The 22081-nt window shown below is 40.3% G+C and overlaps 1 protein-coding gene and 1 pseudogene across 1 annotated transcript; one reads left to right on the top strand and one right to left on the bottom strand.

Moving 5' to 3' along the window:
• The first annotated feature begins 13432 nt into the window (after window positions 1-13432).
• Window positions 13433-14854, top strand: LOC122650269. Its single transcript, XM_043843641.1, has one exon. The coding sequence runs from the start codon at window positions 13433-13435 to the stop codon at window positions 14852-14854; it is 1422 nt and encodes a 473-aa protein (XP_043699576.1).
• Window positions 14855-17949: 3095 nt separating this feature from the next.
• Window positions 17950-19964, bottom strand: LOC122652589 (annotated as a pseudogene).
• Between the last annotated feature and the right edge of the window lie 2117 nt (window positions 19965-22081).

Raw genomic sequence — 22081 nt, 5'->3', positions numbered from 1 at the left:
TGTGCGCATTGCATTATTATTCAAATGTGAATTGTTCTGAATGTGATAGCATGCTCACCACTGTATCGGGCTACGGTGTCGGGTGTGCCGGTACCAGAACCCCAATTTATTTAATTATGAAAACTGTTATATGTCATCCTGAACTATATGTGTCGTGCCGTGCTGGTACCCAGGTACTAGATGGAATGGGACGTTGATGCACCCGGAATACCTCTCGGGATGATAGGACCTGCATATAGTATATCTGCGGCTAGGATGCTTGTTCCCTTATGCTACGACCCTTGCCAACAGGGATTTATGTGTTGGATAGTCTGAGCACCTGCGGTCTGTGGAGGTGGGAGAGGCCAGGGCAGGGGTAGTGATGGCTATCGGGGTTTGCCACTGGGTGGTCATGATGGCTTCTACCGACGCAGGTCCCTTCGTGATAGTTGTGGTTTCACTGGAGCGATAGGATAAGTGACCCTCAGTGTCTACTGAGTTATCATAGTAGCATATACTTGACCGATAGAATTGTGTGCTAGGTGGAAAATGAATCTAACATTAGCATGCATCATTCTGATTGATATTGATTGTATGGTGTATGTGCATTCCCCTTTGCTCCCTCACTAGCTAGTGTAGCTAACCCCGTTGCGCAACCCCTTTTTAGTTGTTATGCAGGAGGTACTACTTAGATGAGCACCATTGGATGCGAATCAAGTGGGACCTAAGGCTGTGACTTGGATGTAGATGTACACCCAAGATTGGTGCCCTTGTGGCAGTTATTTGTTATTTTATTATTTTTTGTCTTCATTCCACAATCATGTATAAACTGTGTGTTTATTTGTAGGGAGAGTAATGAGTGGTTACTTATGCTAGCATTGTAATATGTATTATCATTAGAAAACCGATGCTCTATAATTTCACATGATTTAATTAATTTTACTTTTGCTAACTCTGTATCTGGAACGGTTTATTTCCTTTTGTGCATTCCTACCTGTTATCAATATGTGATGACAGGGTGGACTGTGGCTCGGGACACTGTATCTGCGATCCTGGTAGGTGTTGGGATGATGTGTAATTGTCCCAGTCATACCTCTATGTGGCAAAATATCTTACATCGGGATAGGGGCGTGACAAAAGTAGCTTGTTTTAAGTGTAAATAGCAATGTGAATTTGTAGAAATAATATGTTGTTTCTTTTAATGTATTTGATGCATAATAATCAATCACATGTTAGCCTTGCATGTTGGTATATGATATGTCATTAGGGGAGAATGTTCGAAATTAAACATCTAGTAGAAAGACAAGATTAAACGAGCTAGATGGGGTGCTAATACCTTTTCACTCTCATAACCCGACCTCTTACCTAGACTTTGACCAGACTAGATGGAATCAAGTGTAGTCATTTCTACTCACCAATGGATATGACTACACTCTTTGGGTCCTAGATCCAAATCCTAAAAAGCGACTCAAAATATGTTTATTATGACCCCAAACACGTTGTCGCCAAGGGACCCCAAAACTCTGACCACCGCCCACAAGGCAGATAGACAACCAACTCTACTCCAAGGTCACAATACCCCTAGTGGCGACTCCATGGGGAGCTTTTATGTCAAGCTTTCAACACTAGATGCTTCTATTAAATGCAAGAGTGTTCTCCTTTAAGCATTATTTGTATGATAACATGTTTAACTAACCCCATTATTGTATCATGACTGTACTAACCGCATCATGCATCGTGTTCAAAGTGAAATCAAACGATGAAGATACTCTATGTTGTGCCTCTACTCCCAGGGAGGTGGGGCATATCATGCTAAATACTCTGAGATAAGATGATAACCGCTTCCTGCACCACATTCATACACATACTCACAGCATGGAATCACTCAACCCCATAGTCAGTCGTTGAACCCCATATGCATTATTCCAAGTTGTAAACCCAAAAATGCATGTACGAGAGCAAAACAATAAGAGAGAATGAGAAAATCACTAATCAAAAACAGTCAATAAGAAAATTTTCTTCTGCTTAGTAGTGAGAGCCTATTGCCATCCTTATGCTGAGATTTAGGCTACGTTTGGTAACGGTCTGAACAAAGAACGCCTGTTCTTGACTAGAAACGTTCTTTTACGTTTCTGGTCTGGAACGGTGTTCTGAGACCTAAAACGACCGTTTGGTAACGGTCTCAAGAATGCCGTTCAGAATGAAAATGGTGTTTGGTAAAACCTGTTCTTCCCTATTTGATATTAATTACAATAGTGCTATTTCTTTGTCAATTATACCAAAAAAAGACCTGTAAAATCCTTTTCTCATACCAACCTTAGCATAAAATTAAAATATCTCATTAACTAACCAAAGTAAGTATAAAAAGATGTCAAATTTCAAAGATGTCATTAAAATTGGGTTCTTATGTGGATTAGTGGCATAACTAACTATGCTATGAACAGTTGAATAAAGAGGGCCTTGGTGGACTCGAACCACCATCCTCTTGGAACATGCTCATGTTCCAAGTGCTCTACCAATTTGAGCTAAAGACCCATCAAGTTGTCAATGAATTAACACAACAGATTAAAAATGTAGTGTGCACAAACATTTTTAATTCTACAAATATGAGAAAAAGAGTAATAATCATAGCTAAGCATAAGGCGCTTTAACATCCTAGATGATGGTTGACACCTCAATTGGTGCGGTCACCGAACTATCCTGAAGGCAATGAATTAATACATGACAATTATAATGGAGTGCAACAAGATTCAGTCCAAGATCATCCGCTCTCTCCAATCCCAATCTAATAGCCATTTTCACACTCATCCGCAATAAAGGAACCCAGACCCATAGCACAGGTCTGAGAGAATCATGCATCAATAAAGATATGATGAACTCCAAGGATGCTATCATGGCTCTGGGTGGAAGGCTGATGTGATGATGAATGGTTGGTGGAGGAAAGTGGGCGAGCCTTAAACATTGAAATCGCTTCATCAACATACTTATTTACCATATTCATCCAAGGACAGAAAGAAGAAATAGTCCTTTTGAAGGCTACGGTGTTTTTGTGTTTTTTTTTTTTTGGGTAGAAATGATTTTCTGTGTTTTCAAATCTCCCACAAATTGATTACATGAGCACTAAACCACTCTTTTTGGTGTTCATTTGCAAAAATTCATGAGAGGCATATACATTCATTATGCAGCAACCATGTACATCATTTACCAAACAGATAATAGCATATAGAATATATATAAATTTATCAAAAGAAGTCCCTAATTTAGACTGTAAATCAGTTTTGCCCATTTTGGCATAATAAAATCTACTCAATGAGTTACACAACAGAGGAAAAGGGTTGCTGTCCAATCTAAGAAGTAAACTAGCTAAAGTTATCATCAATCAAGGATATTTCTTACAACTTGGGAGTCCAATCATTTCAGATTCCTAACTATCAAAGATTTATATCTAAAGAAAGGAATAGACAAAATTCAGGTCATTTTCCCAAGAATTAAGCAAGAAATGAGGTTCATAAAACAACACTTCTCACTTACGTGGGTTCTCTCCCTCTATAGTGTCTATCTATTGCCAAAGACATCTCTCCCATTTCTTCAAACCAGACCACCCATTTTCAGTCCCAAATATTCAACAAATATAAGAAAAAAACTCTCTTTGACTCTCTCACTCTTTCACTCACTTTCACTCAAAATGCAAACCCACCCCAAGGCTGAAAAAGGCTAAACAGATCAATCCATTTAGAGAAGGTAAGCATCACCTCATAAAAGCAACTAGAAAGAATGCAACCACCACTCCATCAACACAAACACATGAACCCTTTTAAACCCATTTAAACATTATTTAGAAAATTAATCTTAGAAGAAAAATAAAACCACAGGTTTGGAATTGGAATAATAGATTTCATTCTCTTTCTGTAATACCCATTTTCTATCCATTTTTTCACCTATTCCTCTTTTTCTGTGGTAGTGAAGAAAGAAATTGTCATGGACCAGAACTTATACTATGCTGGAATGCAATATACCTCTGCCACATTCACCACAGCCATGTCCAATATGCTTCCTGCCTTGACCTTCGTAATGGCTTTCCTACTTTGGTAATTCCTCTGTTATAGTATTTTATTGTTCCACTTAATTTGTTTCTCATACCTCTTCAGAAGGCTAACTTCCATGCATAATTATACTATACATGAGTTTTTCGGTCACTGTTTGATGCTTTATACTTATGGGTTAGTTCATGGTCTATAGTGGCTGTCTGGTCTCTTCAATGGGACATGAAACTTGTGGCTGTCCTCTACAGTGTAAGTCATGACTTCAGGCCATAGAAAATAGGCCAAGAATATGCCAAGGGTAATAAAGTTAGCAAAAAGATTAGATTTCTATGGGATTCACAAAGATGGAATAAAACTTCTCTCCTGTTTCGCTTAATGATAAGGGTTACTGGTGGTAATAATGGTTAGAAGCAGAAGAAGATTTAGATTTCTCTGGGATCCACAAAAATTGAACTACCAGCAGGAGACTTGGTCCAATCCCCAGTAGGAAGAAAATATACAGTTACGACTGATGGCCCCTTTATATAGATTGGCCCCTTTATAGTAGCTACTGATTGCATCTGAACTAGGAAATATGCAGGGATTTTCCACCCATCAAAGAAAGGGGCAAAAAGATCAAAAAGGTAGCTCCTGAGAAGAAACACAGACTTCCATCTGCTTATAACCAATTCATGAAGTAAGGAGATCAAAAAGATACTTCTACTATATATCATGTCCATGTTCTGATCGATAATGATTTTTTTTTACTACTTTTGTTTCATAATCACAATTTTATGTATTGGTTTCTCTTGAAAGGGAGGAGATACAACACATCAAAGTGGCTAACCCTGAGATACCACACCGTGAAGCTTTCAGCACTGCAGCCAAAAATGTAAGTCCCATTTTTTCCCAACCAAAAATTTTCCTCCAAAATCTACTGAAACAGTCTCCATTCTCTGCCATGAGTTCATTGAAAAAAAAATAGGAAACACATTCAAGCAATTTATGGAACCAAACTACATACAGAAGATCTGGTGCCATTTTGAGTTTTAGATCTAAGATATAATATTAACCTGAGACAAAATGGGAAACAAAGGGGTGCTGATCCATACCTTTTCGGTTGAAAGGTGCTGATTAAAGGGGTGCTGATCCAATTCCTGAGACAAAATGGAAAACAAATTGGATCAATCGTCAAAGAAATATCGACATAGAGACAGTGAGAGGGAGAGGGAGAGAGAGAGACAGAGAGTGGGAAAGAGCAAGAGAGAGCTGCAGAGAGTGCGAGAGATAGAGAGGGAGAGAGAGAAACAGAGAGAGGGAAACAGCGCGAGAGAGAGGCAGAGCATGCGAGAGATAGAGAGGGAGAGAGAGCGAGAGAGAGCGAGAGAGAGAGAGAGATCTCACCTAGGGTTGCAGAGCGAGGAGTTTCCTTCCTTCGTCGTCTCCAAACTTCCAACGATAACACCAAGATGAGTTTCGTGATTTGTCTCAAAAAATCACGGATTTTGTCTGTCGTGACTTGTTCTTGTTCTTTGTAGACCGTCCTGTAAAGAACGTTCTTTTGGTGCTCATAACCTCCGGTTTGTTCTAAAAGAACGAAAAAACGAACCGCACAACTAAACGCATTTTGATGTTTTTTTGTTCTTTTAGAACAAAAGAACTGTTCTGAACGGCATTCTGAACGTTACCAAACGCGCCCTTAATATTGGCAAATCTGTACTGGGAAACATCCAGCTTCGGGTTCAGGCCTAGGCCCAGGCCCATCTACTCATCCTGTGGGATAGTGGCTTCTGAGCGATGACTTTCTTAACCACTGGCCCCAACTCCCAAGGCCCAACAAAAAAGGAAAGCCAAGACGCTCCTTATGACACTGTTATTATTATGTTTTGGGTAAAGTACACGTACCCCCCTATAATGCACCCAATATTCCTCGTACCCCCCTAAGGTTCTGAAAAGTCCAAACCGTTAAGTTTAGCCGTTAAGTGCTAAAAACTTGACCATTTTACCCTTTCTTCTATGTTTATAAATTTGAAAAGACCTAATTGCCCTGACCTATTTGTTCATAATATGAAAAGACCTTTTTACCCAAACCTAATTTGATAAAATCCTTTTACCCCCCACTATTTGTTCTTAAGAACCTAACCCAACCTAATTACTAAAATGCCCTTGCTAGGGCATAATTACCAAAATACCCTCATCTTCTCCAAAATCCATCTTCCATTTCTGAAACTTCTCTCAAAATCCAACACAAACTGGTTTTTGTTCTCTATTTCTTACCTCCTTTTTCCCTTTTTTTTTTTCTCTACAATTTCTTCGACCCCCACCCTCGCCCTCTGGGTTTATTAAGGATTAGATCTGTTTTTTTTTTTTTTTTTTTGTTTATTGATGTTTGATTGTTGGATCCTTGTTCAAGCTACCAATTTCTTCAGATGCTTTGGTTATTCTCTGATGTTCCGATTTTGATTTCTTTGTTCTTTGTTCTTTTCCTTTTTGTAATCTTGTTGGAATTTATTTCTGTTTCTTCTGGTTTTGAATCGTTTTTGGGTTTTGCAGGCTTTGCTAGCAGGCAATGTGGTAGATGGGTTGAACGGGAAGAAAACAAAGATCACATTTTATCAGTGATTATTCTTCCTTTATAGATCTAATGGATGACGATAGCGGATTGAACATCCGTAATTGGGGTTATTATGAATCCTCCCTTAAGGGGCATCTCGGTCTCCAGCTCATGTCGACCGTGGCAGAGCGAGACACTAAATTTCTTCTCACAGGACGTGAATCCGCCGCCATGGTTAGTGCCAAAGGAACTTTTTGTTAGGGTTTAGGGTTTAAGCACAAAGTTGCTTAAAGCATTACACCCTGAGTATCTAGTTTGGAATACCCAGACTGCTGCCTCCAGCTAGTATATATAGGAAAACTAGGGTTTAGGTCAGATGGGCTAATTACTAGATTGCCCCTCACAGCCTGGGCATTAATACAAGTAGGATTATATGAGAACATATAAAGGGATATTACATAAATACCCTTACAATCTCCTCCTATGTTCTACATATATCCATTACACATGTATAGGAACCATTGTTCAATCAGTAATTGAATCAATATAAATTGAATATCAATAATCCAATAAATCAAATAAGAAATAAGTAGACTTCAAGAAATAAAACTAGGGTTTTAGATCAAAACTAAACCCAACAATAAATCCGAAGTTCCACATGCAAGTGGCTAAACCAAAAGAAATAATCAAAAGGAAAAGTCCTTGCAATCCATGTGACTTTACTCATCAAGTAAGTCATCCTCATCGAGATCCAGATTCAACCGTTCTCCTCCATCTTCGCCATTCTCTGTAATTTGTCAAATATGAATTTCATAAGATATTATGAATTCAATCATTTGCACAATAGTATCTAGTTCAACAATAAGAACTTAGTACATTTCATATATGGCTGAAGGTAAATCAAAAAACAATAAGCATCATCATCAAGTTTCTTTACAAGAACTCGATCCTATATAGTCTCTATCATAAGGACCATACCATGTTTCCATTTGGAATACTGTATTCGTCATATCAGTCATAGATTTATGTTGTATCATCAAATTTGGAATGGTACACCATACTATGAAAGACATGTCATCAAATTTGGAATGACATAAAGACTAGCACAATATCATTGAAACATATCAGACATTTTCCATATTCCTTTGTGGAATAACAAAGTAAGGAGACTTCACATGAAAATTTGCTACCCCATCAAGTTTGGAATGGTTTCACAAACCCCCATACTTAGTAACCTAACTAAGTTATCTGAAACATGTAAACTGTCCCGAATGCTTACCAAGGCTAGATGAGATTCGAATAATTCAAAATAATATCGGGTTAGGTTAAGACCTGACTAAATGGTCTTTAACCCCATCTCCCCTGTAGTTTTGAATGTTCGATCTTTGTTCAATCCCTTTGTAAGGGCATCTGCCGTATTATCCTTCGATCTCACATCAATCAAAGTGATAATCCCTTGTTCTGTTCTATAATTCAGCATGGCCTGTTTCAGCCTGATGTGTCTCCTCTTACCATTAAAGAGTGAGTTATTCACAATCGTCTTTGTTGCTTGATTATCACAGAATATAGATATAGAGTTTAACTTAAAACTCCTCAATGGAATATCCATAATCAGATCCTTTATCCACTCTGCTTCATCTCCCGCAGAAGCTAGAGCATAAAGTTCCGATTCCATAGATGACAGAGCAATACTAGTCTGTCTTTTGGATTTCCATGCTACAGCTGCTCCTCCTAGTGTAAATACATAACCACTGGTGGATCTGCTGTCTCCCAAATCTGAGCACCAAGATGCATCAGAATATCCTTCCAAAGTTGGAGGATGTCCATTATAACATAAAGCATAACCTTGAGTACCCTTAAGGTATCTCATCAGCCTCGATAGGGCATCCCAATGCTCTTTTCCAGGATTACTAGTGAAATGACTCAGCATGCCTACCGTAAAGGCTATGTCTGGCCTAATGTAACTCATTGCATACATGAGACTACCAATCAGTTTAGAATAATCTAACTGATTCACGGTGTCACCTGTGTTAGGTTTCAACCGTTTGTTGTAGTCATAGGGTGTCTCAATCGGTTTACAATCACTGTATCTCCAACTAGAAAGTAGCTTCTCAATGTAATGAGTCTGATTAAGGGTGATCCCTTGCTCACTGAAGCTTACTCTCATTCCAAGAATGGTGTCTACCACACCAAGATCTTTCATGTTGAATTCTTTGGACAAGGTTTCTTTAATGTCACTCACTACAGAGAGATCAGAACCTAGAATCAACATGTCGTCTACATATAAGCAAATAATCGCGACCTTGTTTGACTCAGACAAAAAATAAAGGCACTTATCCGAGTTGCTGGTTTGAAAACCAAACCTCTTTACTCTCTTGTCAAACTTCTCATGCCACAATTTAGGTGCTTGTTTAAGACCATAGAGAGATTTGTTTAATTTACAAACTCTTTTTTCAGAACCTTCCATGACAAACCCTTCAGGTTGGTTCATGTAGATTTCTTCTGTTAGGTCTCCATTAAGGAAAGCCATTTTTACATCCATTTGATGCACAACATAGTGCTCAATAGATGCTATGGCAAGAAGAATCCTTATTGTTGCCAAATGGCGGACCGGAGAGTAGATGGCAAAATAATCTATCCCTCTCACTGTTTATAGCCCTTAGCTACTAATCGTGCTTTATACCTGGCTATAGACCCATCCGGATTAAGTTTCTTCTTCAGTACCCACTTACACCCTATTGTCTTGGCCCCTCTAGGCAGATCAACAAGGTGCCAGGTCTCATTCTGCATTAAAGAGCTCATTTTCTCATCAATGGCTTCTTTCCATAACAGGGAGTCCCTAGATCTCATCGCTTCCTTATAGGTGGATGGATCAGCCTCTAAATGGTAGGTCACAAAATCCTCACCAAAATTCTTGGGTACTCGATCTCTAGTAGATACTCTTCTAGATTCGATTCAAGGAGCATTGTGGGACTAGTGTCGAAACAATTGGTTGATTCTAAAGGTGATTCTAACCACTTGATCAAACCAGGCAAGGTCAGGCCTTTATCTCTAAGAAATTTATCCTCAAAGAATGTAGCATCCCTAGATTCTATCACCACATTGGTTGATAGATCCAAAAACCGATCTGCAAGACATCTGTCTTGCACAACCAAGATATACACAAGTGTTTGTTCTAGTTCCCACCTTAGGTCTCCTAGGGTCTTGTATCCTAACATAAGCTACACGCCCCAAACCTTAAGAGTGTCATATCTACGGGGATGATTATGCCATAGTTCATAAGGTGTAGAAGTCGTTTTGAATGTGGTAGTCTATTTAGAATGTGATTTGCGATCAACATTGCTTCTCCCCAATAGCAAAGGGCATACCAATATTCAATAACATGGAGTTTAACATCTCTGTTAACGTCCTGTTCTTTCTTTCAGCTATGCCATTTGATTGAGGTGAGTAAGGAGCGATAGTTTCAAGGATTATGCTGCGAGAGGCACGAAATTCCTTGAACTCTGTCAATTTGTATTCTCCTCCCCTATCACTTCTAAATCTTTTAATTTTCAAGTTCAACTGATTTTCTACCCTATTCTTAAAAATTTTAAATTTTTCAAAAGCTTCATCTTTAGGTTTTAACAGGTATAAATGACAATATCTAGAAAAATTGTCTATAAATGTTATCAAATACTTCCGACCTCCTCTAGTTGTGTAGCTTTTAAAGTCACAAATGTCGAAATGTATAAGTTCAAGAAGTTGAGTGCTCCTAGAAATCGGTCTGAACGGTTTTCTAGTTATTTTAGTTTGAGCACACACTTCACATCCATTAAATCTAATTGAAGTGTCTAATGGTAAATTATGAGTTTTAGCTAGTTTGAGCATTTTCCTATAGTTCACATGTCCTAACCTACAATGTAGTATTTTGGGATCAAGTAAATTATGGTTAACCTGATTTATTGTCTCATTAGCTAAACTCAACCTAAACATACCATTCAAATTATAAGCACATCCAAAATAAAAGGAGTTAACGCAGACAATGTTACTCTACCACTACTAAAAGTAATAGACATGCCAATCAAGCAAAATTCCAATGGAAATTAAATTCTTTTCAAAACCGGAAAGATTTTAACATTTTTCAAAGTTAATATTTTACATCGATGAGAGAACCTCTCCAAGTTATTCCCGCTCTGTTCTCATCTTCGATTCTAATGAACCGTTGAGATCATCCAGCCCCACTTGTGTTTTCTTTCTCAGTGCATCTCAGCTTTTAAAGGAATGCTGTAGGTAGAGGTAACTTAAAGATAATTGCACCCACTAAGAATGCATCAACAACGGGGATGTTTTCTTGGTTCAATTTAGTTCTCAAGTTCTCAAAGTCCATTACTTGTGGAAGTATCTCCTTATCTTCTTGAAACTTGAAGTCCATAAACTTGTCAACCAAATGAGTTTTTGATAGGTCCTCCTCCTTTTGAATTGGGCTTCTAGGTTTTCCCAAATCTCTTTCAGATCTCATATTTACTATAGGTCTCTGCCACCTATCGACAGGCGATTCAATAGGTAGTCTTTGCAAAAGTCTTCGTCACTTATCCATTGGGCTTGATTAGGTCCGTACAATCGAAAATTTATTTACTACAGTGTAGAAAATATTGAGGTATTTCAGTCCAAACCGAGTCTCCTCCTTTTCCAAGAATCGAACTCGAGCCACTAAAGCTTTCCAATTTGATCATCTCAATTGGAACAAAGTGTTTCTCCATATTAAGTGATTTGTTTATATGCCCAAACAAAAGATCAAATAAAAAATAAATGCTCAAGGAACAGTCACACCGAGATGGAGAACCCTGGATTTAGATGAAGGAGGAAAAGATCGCGACGGTGCGGCCATGTATCGACACTTGTAATGTACACGCTAATGCGGTCGCTAAGCGCGGATGTTGGCTGCTCGCAGATAATGGCCGAACCCAAAAGATTTGATAAATTAAATCAAAAGTGTCCCTTTTTTTTTTAATGAAGGACAGTCAATTCAATGCCTTGAAAACGACTTTGAGTAAAGAGCTTGCTGCCAAGTGCCAACGATCAAATCAATGCTGATTTTTTTTTTTTTAATAAGGCACCAACACCATAAAGCTTCTTTAGCTTTTGTCAAAAAAGTTTCTGACAAAACAGAAACGAAGACTACAGAAAGCTTCACTGTTTGTTTTTCTTTTTTTTTTTTTTTTTTTTTTTTTTAATCAAAAACAAACTTTCAACTCCTTTTGTCTCATTCACCTTCAATCAATCAAATCAAACTACTATTCTTTTGAATGATAAATAAAAAATAATGCAATCAAGGCCAAAGTCGATTACACATATGGGCCCAAGATCGTGACGATCTAAGAAATCCTGCAAGTGAATGAAGACATCGGTGAGCCGATCTCAGATTCTACAAAACCCACGATCAACAAAGCCGATCTCTCAATTGAGGAGAAAATTCGCAAAACCCACGATCAAACAAGAGCCATCTCTCAAAAATAAATTGTGAATTCGAAAATTCAAAGCCAATCTTGATCGCAGAGAAACAAAAATTCTAATGCTTTAAGATTGTTAGGGTTTAGGGTTTAAGCACAAAGTTGCTTAAAGCATTACACCCTGAGTATCTAGTTTGGAATACCCAGACTGCTGCCTCCAGCTAGTATATATAGGAAAACTAGGGTTTAGGTCAGATGGGCTAATTACTAGATTGTCCCTCACAGCCTGGGCATTAATACAAGTAGGATTATATGAGAACATATAAAGGGATATTACATAAATACCCTTACACTTTTCATCATAGAGACTGTGGGGTTTCAGAAACACCAGTTCCCATGGATTTTGTGAGAGATGGTTGGATGAACCAGAGAGATAAGTTTCTGCATGTGTTACCAGGTAATCCCAATTTTGCTGTTCTATCAGAAGCATCTGGAGCTCATCCCCTGCAAATGCTTCAGCAACCTCAAACCCACCTCCTTTTTCCTGTTTTTTTTTTCTCTGCAATTTCTTCGACCCCCACCCTCGCCCTCATGTTTCGCCAGTAGCCAAAAAAAAAAAAAGAGTGAATAAAGAAGAGAAAGAGGGAATCAGAGAACAAAAACCAGTCTGTGTTGGATTTTGAGAGAAGTTTCAGAAATGGAAGATGGATTTTGGGGAAGATGAGGGTATTTTGGTAATTATGCCCTAACAAAGGCATTTTAGTAATTAGGTTGGGTTAGGTTCTTAAGAACAAATAGTGGGGGTAAAAGGGTCTTATCAAATTAGGTTTAGGTAAAAAGGTTTTTTCATATTATGAACAAATAGGTCAGGGCAATTAGGTCTTTTCAAATTTATAAATATAGAAGAAAGGGTAAAATGGTCAAGTTTTTAACACTTAACGGTTTGGACTTATCTGAAATTAGGGGGTAAAGTAGGGGTGATACGTGAAATTTGCAGGGGTGGTACGTGGACTTTTCAAAACCTTAGGGGGTACGAGAAATATTGGGTGCATTATAGAGGGTACGTGTACTTTATCCTTATTTTTTTTTCCCTTGATTGCTCTTGGCGAAAAAACCCCTATTCGAATTAAACATATAATTAAAACTATATTTGGTTTTCAAAAATTACATTTATGAACCAAATCGTCTTCATAAAATAATCACATCGGAGCGTATAGAGGAGCTGTTCAACATCCAACGACTAAGATACAGCGACCACCAACGTATAGTTTTGTTTTTTTTCCTCAACGGTCGAAAAACTTCCCATACTGAAAAACTCCCTCGCCATTCGTCCCATCGTTCCATCTTCAAGAAACCTTTCTAACACAAAGAACAAGCAAGAATTCATCCATCTGCTCTCATTCACCTGATCTTCCATCTCTCTTCTTGTTCTCTAATAGAAGAGAAAAATGAGCATTCTTCAATACACAGACACTATTAGTGCCCCAGATCTTCAGGTATGGAACAACGCTGCATTTGACAATGGAGATTCAGACGAATCGGCCGCCATCAAGGCTTCTTGGGGTTCCTTGCAATCTATCTCCATCAATCTTTCAGAATCAACGGCATCTTATTCCAGCAAAGAAAATCTGAGTCCTGCTTTCAGCAAATCGAATGTTTCTTTAAAATCTCCAACACCCCTCAAGCCCCTGCGACAAAACGACGCCAACGGAAGATCACAAGGGATGCCATTAAAACTTCTCTTCAAAGAGGGTATGCTTCTTCTTTCCCCAACTCCCTCCAAGACCGAAAATGAAACCATCAGTGATGACAGTAAGATCGATACTGAGATCGAACAGATTGAATTGGAGATCAGCCGTTTGACATCCAAATTAGAAGCCCTTCGGTTTGAAAAGGGTGAGAAGAATTTAAAAACCACTGAAAGGGGCGGACGAATAGTTCCTGTAAAGTTCATGGAGGAGAAACAGAGCACAAAGAATTCAGTCATGGCAACAAACATGGAAGAACCTCCAGCAACGATCACAGGTACAAAATTCCAGCGGAGGGGCATCAGTCTGGGTCCATCAGAAATCACCGCCGGCATAAGATCTAGGCAGATGAGCAAACTCGAAATCACCCCTATTCAGTCCATACAGAACCGCCGGAAATCATTCTTTTGGAAGCTTGAAGATATCAAAGAAGTTGAGATAAGGCAGAGGAGACGGAGCTTGAGTTCAAGCCCAAAATCATGCTTGTCTGTTTCCAAGATCCAAGCTTCCAAACAAGCACTTACGACTGTAGGCTCAAAGAAATCTGTGAAGCGAGATGATTCACTCATGTCCTCCATTCAACCCAAAAAACTATTCAAAGAGGGGGAAAAATCTGTCGCCTCCAAGAAACTGCTTAAACCTGGGAGGATTGTAGCAAGCCGTTACAATCAGACTTCGGCACAGGCTTCTGGAAATCCCACAAAACCTGAACTGAGGAACAGATTATTGCCTGAAAATGACGAGTACGACACAAAAAGGTGTGATAAGAAGCGGGTCTCAGTTGGAAAATCACAGGGATCTCAGGCTGAACAGGGGCGGAATCAGGCAAATGAAAACCAGTTAAAGAAGCGGTGGGAAACTCCGAGTGACGCTGCAACGGATCGGCCGAAGAGTTTGGTGAATGGATCACAATTTTCTGTTCTGAAAATGGCTGATTTGCTTCCGCGGACTCGGACCTTACGGGGCATAGACGAAAGTGGACGAGATTCTGGACCTGCCAAGCGGGTGTCCGATTTAATTGGGGGAAAATCATATTTCAGTGCCGAGGAAACAGAGGTGGAGACATCAGTTTTCCAAACCTTAAATTTTGATGAAGAGGAGGAAGAACAAAATGAGAAATAAAGTTCCTTCTCTAATCTCATTTTAAACCCATTAATTTTCAGATTTGTTTCTACTGTCAGTTTCAGTAATGTGAGCCATGGCGCTTGTGATGAGGTAAGCTTGCTTTTTGCTTCCTCAACTGGATTGTAAGTTCCAATTTTTTTACCCGTTTCTATCCTTCTTACTTCCTAATACAAGTCTGATGTTTGGTTACTTTGGCCTTTACTGATAAATCCAGTCCCTTTCATTCCTCCCCCCTCCTTGTACAGTGATTGATTCCTTTTTAAGAGAAAATATAGTTTGATGATATGAATGTGCAGTGACTCCAAAGTCGATCACTTTAGGCTTTTGTTTCCCACTGTCCACAGGAATGAGATTGCTTGGCTCACAAATAGGACCCACCATTATAGAGGGTTATATGTCAGGTTCATGATTGGTGCACTGGTGCTTCTTTTGCTGTGTAATCTACACCCCAAGACTATATGAAATTTCAGTTGAAGATAATAAGAGGCATTGCAGGATGTCTGATACCCAAGATTAAAAAATGCTTTTCAAGGAATTGGAGACAAGTGAGTTTCCAAGTCCCAATCTCACAGACCAAACATTGCTGGATGAGATCTTCATGGTTGAAACTCCTACATTTACTAAATACACCGAGTCAAGAATTAAATTGACAACAGTAACAGTATTACCATTGGTCCGAGTCCAGATCAGCTCCACATATGGGGAGGATAGTTATTCTCAACACAAATGAGAAGTTGACACGTGTTACGCTCAACCAAAGAAGATTACCGTCCGTTAATTTTTGTTTTCAGAATTTATTTTTTTTTTATTTCTTTTTAAAAAACGTAATTCAAAAGTTACACAAATGAAAAGCCGACACGTGTTATAGACCCGACGGTAAAACTAGAGACTATTTGGCGATAACACTATTGTCAAAAAACCTGTACTTCGTCTCTCTCAGGGTCAGTCGTCTCAGACTCAAGTTTCTCTACACCATTCTAAGCTTCATACACTCAGACACATTTCGTCTCATTCCGACAAGGATCAGAAGAACCCAATTCCAAATCTTCCTTCTAAGCTCCATTTTCTCTGTAGGCTCCTAAAAACACTAATGCATGGCGCTCATCAATCTCGCTGCAAGGATTAGAAAAACCTACTTGTAAATCCTCCTTGCCCTTGTTTTATGCCTTACTTTTCATCCACCCTTTCTCTTATTCTTCAAAGGTTATCTACACTTGTTACTCCTTTGATACTCCATCTCAGTTCGCCCATTCTTAGACCCATCTCCATAGACAACTTATTTTCATCACTCGATCCCTCTTCTCATTACGGTTCAAGTGATTTCGAGTTACATGAAGACGAACCCTGCAACCCAACGAGCCAAGTCTTGATGGGTTTCTTGAAATACTCAAGCACACTACAAAGTTTACCTCAACAACCCAACATAAGGTTTGTTTATTCTGTAATTTGGGCTTTGAGACATAAACTAGAATTGGCTTCCTTGGCCTTCAAATGGGGTGAGAAATGGGATTGTAAGAGTGTAAAAGATTGGGAATTGGTGATTTGGATACTCAGAAAGCATAAGAGTTTCAGTGTCATTTGGAGCTTCAATCGGGACATGCATGGATCTTCCAAAAGCTTGAGGAGCTGGAGATGGTAATAGGCAAGATTTAGGGTAGTAAAATTCTCTCTGTTATGCTTTCTCAGCCTACCATGGACAATGACCTCGTCTTCTTCCCTTGTTCTTCATTGTCATTAACATCATCAACAAAATTAGCTTCTCTGTGCTCTTCAAATATGGTAAAATCCAGTGCTTCTATAGGGATTCATTGTAACAACCCAAGTGGGTTTCAAGGATGGAAGACGGAGACTGATGTCTTAGTTCACAGGAATCATAGTCGATTGGAAAGGATGCCGACGGAGGGAGCTCTAATGTGTAAGGTGGGATGGATATATAGGGGAGGGTTGCGGAAGGAACATCGCGCTGAGCGGGGGTGGGGTTGCAGGGGAGGGAAGAGCAGGGACAAGGGAGGGAGGAAAGGGCTGTGGGGCGAGGGTGAGTGTCGTCGGACTTTCCAAAGGAGAAGACGAAGACGATGAACAGGTGAATAAAAGTTGAAACAAACAAAAAAGCTAAATAAAATATTCATTCTTAAGCAATAGTAGGTCCCACTTAATTGTATGGTGAAAAAGATTAAAAAAAAAAAAAAAACCCAAAGAACAACGTTAACGAATGGTAGTCTTCTCTGTTTGGGCCATAACACGTGTCAGCTTCTCACTTGTGTGGAGAGTTAATATCCTCCACATATGTGGAGGTGATCCGGACTCCATTGGTCCTACTGGATAAGGCATGAAGCTGAAACCTAGCTGTGTTGTACAACTATTTTAGATATCAGAAATGGAAAAAGAATTCTCATGCAGAGTTTTTTTTTTTCTGAAGGAAATCTCATGCAGAGTTACACTTAGGCTATTTTCGATGGTAATGGGTTTTTGGAATTTCGACATCAAGAAGTGTTTTCAATCCTGGCCCTTATACACTCCTAGTTAGTATGGTGAAGGATAGATTTAGAGATAGGTTTATTGGGAATTGGGTTATCTTAATCTGGACAGATCATGGAGTCATTACCCCCCCCCCTCTTTTTTTTCCTGAGGGGGGGGGGGTGTTTCAAAGGCACACTTCTTTAGGTAACCAGAATTCATAATCTTTCTTCTCCTTATCCTGCCCCCTTCTAAACAGGATCATAAAAGCTAGCAGCATTCGTTTATATAATCAAGTCCCCTAAAAGATGAGTAAATTCATTAGGCATCCTAGTCATCATTTCCTCTCTCTCTCTCTCTCTCTCTCTCTCCCTCCCCCCCCAATTAACAATTGTTGAGAGACAAAAACTTGGTGGTCCTCTTTAGACATCTCTGTCTTGGGCTCAAGTGCTCTCCCATCATGTGCTCTACCTTTTCAAGACCAAACAAAATTCTTTTACGTTTTTAGCTCCAACTAACTCAACTAACTGGCTATTCCAGCATGAAGAACTTAATGATAATAGGTTGAGTGGGGGATCTTTAACAACTAGAAATTGCGAGAAAAGTTGGTTTCACGGAGAAACAGGGATAGAACAAGAAGATGAAAGACATGAATCTGTAAGAAGGAAAACTGAATTTAAAGGTGAAATCAAATTAAGAAACTTGTAAACCTATATGCAATTCAAATTTCAAGAGCTCCAGATTTCACTCAATAGACTTCGGAATCTGTTTGTGCAGAGCTTCCTTAAAATTATATTGGCATCTACATTTGCAGATTCCGCAAGTTTTTCCAAGTTCTTCACATAACCAGAATTCATAATCTTTCTTCTCCCATTGTTACAACTGGTTAATGACATTAATATAGAGAGCAAGAACTTGTTACCTGATTTCACTTCCTCCAGATCAAGCAATTGCAGAATTCGGTTGATATTGGTATCTTCCTGCACAAGTTTCTTTCGGTCTCTTGGAACCCAAACCATGTTGCAGAGCACTTCGGCTGCCGTTTCTCGAACCTCAAAAGATTTCGTATCGAGCAATCTCACGAGCTCTGGCATAAAACCTACATCACCCATTGCCTTCTTGATCTCATTTGTTGTCCTGCAGAGACCAAGTGCCACCTTCACTGCCAACTCCTGAACTGAAAGCTCACCATTGCTAAGGAAATACAGGAGTTGATTAAGAAATTCGCAATTCATGAGGATGTTCAGAGAACTCGAGGAATAGAAACAAAGGTTTTCGATTGCTCTAAGTGCAGTTTCTCGAGCCTTGGAGGAGAAAGAAAAATTGGGATCCAAGACATGGACAAGTGTCTGTATTCCTTCTCCTCTGATGAACATCTGCCGAATGGATTCATCTCCAGAGGCTACGATTTGGAGGAATTCAATTGCATTTACTTGTGAGGCTTCGTCTTTCGATCTCACGAGCTTGATGAAGGAAGATACGGCATCTTCTTCAACCATGAATCGTTTAATCTCGTCCACTCCTGCTAGATTCCTTACGACCCCGCAAACTGGAACTATCAAGTCTCCTCCTTTCTCGTCATCAGCAGCGCACAACTTTAACAGAGCTGTAATTCTACCATGAGCAGAAACCGACCAAGCATTCTCGGAATTCCTTGTCAGCTTCTGCAGAGCCCTCGCAGCTCTTTCTTTTCCTAAATCAGTTCCGCTTTCCAGAACATGAATCAGTGGTGCAATGATCCCAGCCTCAATAAGAAGACTTCTATAAGAATCAAATCCTGCAATCACCGAAACTGCCTTTGCTGACTCTTCTTGAATCCCAATCTCAGGAAATTCCAGAAAAGTCGCCAAAAGACTGATTATTTCGCCCATATCGATGACAATTCTCACGTATTTCTCGTCCTCGCTGAGGATTTCGTTCAAAGCCACCAAAGCCTGGCTTTTCATCTCGAAATCTCCGATCTTGAGCCGCGTCAACAGATCCACTTGCGTAGAACTTCATGTCATCTCTACAAGCTCCAGCATTGGGTCTGGACACTACAATCGCATTAGTAAGAAATCCATCAGTGTAAATTCCTGTTAGCTTCTTGATATGAAGCTCAAATTTCGAACACACCATATCGAGATCGCTCTGCATAAGCAGCTTCCCACAATAGGACAGGTCGACACATCGTCGAGCAAGATCATAGCAGTGTTGAAGGGTCACTTGTATAGCTGGAATTAATTACGATAATTTCGAAGTCTCACTGAACTCACAGTTCTCGACTGCAGTTAGGCTAGAATTGAGCTCGTCGAGCTTCTTTCTGATCAACTGCCATTTCACAGGGAAAACTTTGATTGAATGAGAAAGTGATATCAAAGAACATATAAGTAGAATTGCTTTCCTGAGATTGGATTCTCGGGTACATCCTTCCTGATTTACTCGTTTCTGATCTTCGCTGACTCCCTTCTCTTCTCCCATCTCTTTTCTCAGTGATTGGGTGGGAAGCTCATTTTCCGGCGAGCTGGGTCAGGATGATTCCGGCGAAGTTCATAGGAGAATTGCGGTACATCGTTCTCGGAGTTGTGGAAGATGAGTGGAATCGAACAAACAATACTATGGAGACAGAGAAATCTTCTCTACTACAATTAGCAGACACAGAAGTCCTCTGTGATTATCGCTCTTCTGATCCTATGTTTTGCAGACGAAGGGATGAAAGTGTGAAACGGACTTATTGACTTATCTTCCTCCACGTTTACAACATTGACCTTCGAGGGGAACACAGTAATGGTGGTGAGAAGTGGGGGTATTTCAGTAATTAACGAGATAAGGGTTATTTGTTTACTTCAGTCTGTTGAGTAGGGGAAGTCCATTCATGGGTCATGGGTCATGGGTCATGGGTCATGGACAAGAGGTAGTGGAGTTTTATGCCTTGTGATGAATATAAATGAATGAAATAATAAATTAAGGGAAAAAGTTTTCTGTCCGGGAGTGTGGCCTACGCCAGCACTCCCATGAGTCTATCTCTCTCCCCCCAATGTGAAAAGACACCTCTGCCCCCCTGTTTTAAGGAGGAGAGAGATAGACACATGGGAGTGCTAGCGTAGGCCACACTCCATAGAGAAAACTGCTTCCCATAAATTAAATATGCAACCTTTGGGTCATTAACTTAATTATGTATAATGACTTACCCCCAAAAAATAAAAAATAAAAAATAAAAAAATGTGTATATATGATACTTTAAATGTCTTTTGGTTTACCAAAAAACAAGCAATAAAAATAAATATGACAATGTAGAGTTGCACTTAATGCATAATATACTTGAATATTTTATTGAGTATGTTTCTATGAAAAACCATGGATTACCTAAAATAATTGAAGTGAGCCTCTCCAATTCACTTCAATGGGTAGTAGTTGTTGTATTTGATAATAATATTAACTTTTCCATTGTAATGTTATGATTATGATCATGTGAAGAGCATGAGAAGAAGGGCCTCAGTGCAATGGTAAAGTTGCTCTATTATGACATAGTGGTCATAGGTTCGAGTCAGGGAACAACCTCTCCACAAAGTAGAGGTATGTCTGCATTTATTATGAACCTACCTGGACTCCATAGTGGTGGATCCTCGTGCACTAGGTACACCCCTATCAAGTGAAGACCACAACGAGTGATACTTAATTAGTTGATAATGCATATCAGAGAGCCTGCAACTCAAAATTAAAACCTATTTCACCAAAAAAGAAGTTAGCCTTGCCTAGATCCATGATTTGGAATTGTTACATGTGAAAACCTCCGTCGCCCGGTTCTCCCACGGATGAGCCTGCAAAAACCGAGTGAGACCAAGAGAGCCGGTGTGGCTCCGGCCTAGGACTCTCCGACGCTCAAGTCAGGTCTCCAATGCAACAGTATAACTGCGTAGTGAAAGTAAGATGAGCGTTTGAGCTCCATACCTGAGTATTTATAGAATGAGGTGAGGCGGTTGGAGGAGTCCTTGTATGGTAAGAGTCCTCTGTTGGTAGGGCTCTTCCGCGTGGGGCGGAGTGGAGAGTTATTTTAGGGGTCAGACTCTTGCTAAGGTAAGAGTCCTTATTGGAGTGTAACTCCGTATCGCGGTGGGGATCGTAGCTCGATTCTTATCCCGTGATTGTCGGGGCATGCCGATGTGGCTCCGTGATCCCCGGTGGGCCATTATTGTTGCTTCTGGGGAGGGTTTGGCCTCGGACAGCCGTGTCCTCGGTGCTTGGCCTCGGGTGACCGAGTCTTCGGTGCTCGACCTCGGGCGACCGTGTCCTCGGTGCTCGGCCTCGTGCTCGGTACAATTGGCGTGGGAGCTGCCTCCAGGCTTATGTGTGAGCCCTACCGAACTTGGGTCGGTCGGGTGCTCGGCCTATGGCTGACCTGAGCGGCCTCGGCTCATGGCTCGGCCGTGTTCGGCCATAGTGCTTGACCGAGTCTTTGGTGCTCGGCCTCAGGCAACCGTGTCCTCGGTGCTCGGCCTCGAGAGACCGAGTCTTCGGTGCTTGGCCTCGGGTGACCGAGTCTTTCGTGCTCGGCCTCGTGCGTGACACAATTGGCGTGGGAGCTGCCTCCAAGAGTATGTGTGAGCCCGACCGAACTCGGGTCGGCCGGGAGCTCGGCCTATGGCTGACCTGAGAGGGCTAGGCTCATGGCTCAGCCGTGTTCAGCCATAGTGCTCGGCCGTGTTGGTGATCAAGTTGATGGCCTTCTCCTTTGGTGGTTGGTTTGATGCCGCACTGTTTGGCTCGGCTCGGTCCTCGGACTGGACT

This window comes from Telopea speciosissima, chromosome 1 (assembly GCF_018873765.1).
Source record: "Telopea speciosissima isolate NSW1024214 ecotype Mountain lineage chromosome 1, Tspe_v1, whole genome shotgun sequence".
Classification (NCBI taxonomy): Eukaryota; Viridiplantae; Streptophyta; class Magnoliopsida; order Proteales; family Proteaceae; genus Telopea; species Telopea speciosissima.
This window is presented reverse-complemented; position numbering and strand designations above follow the sequence as displayed.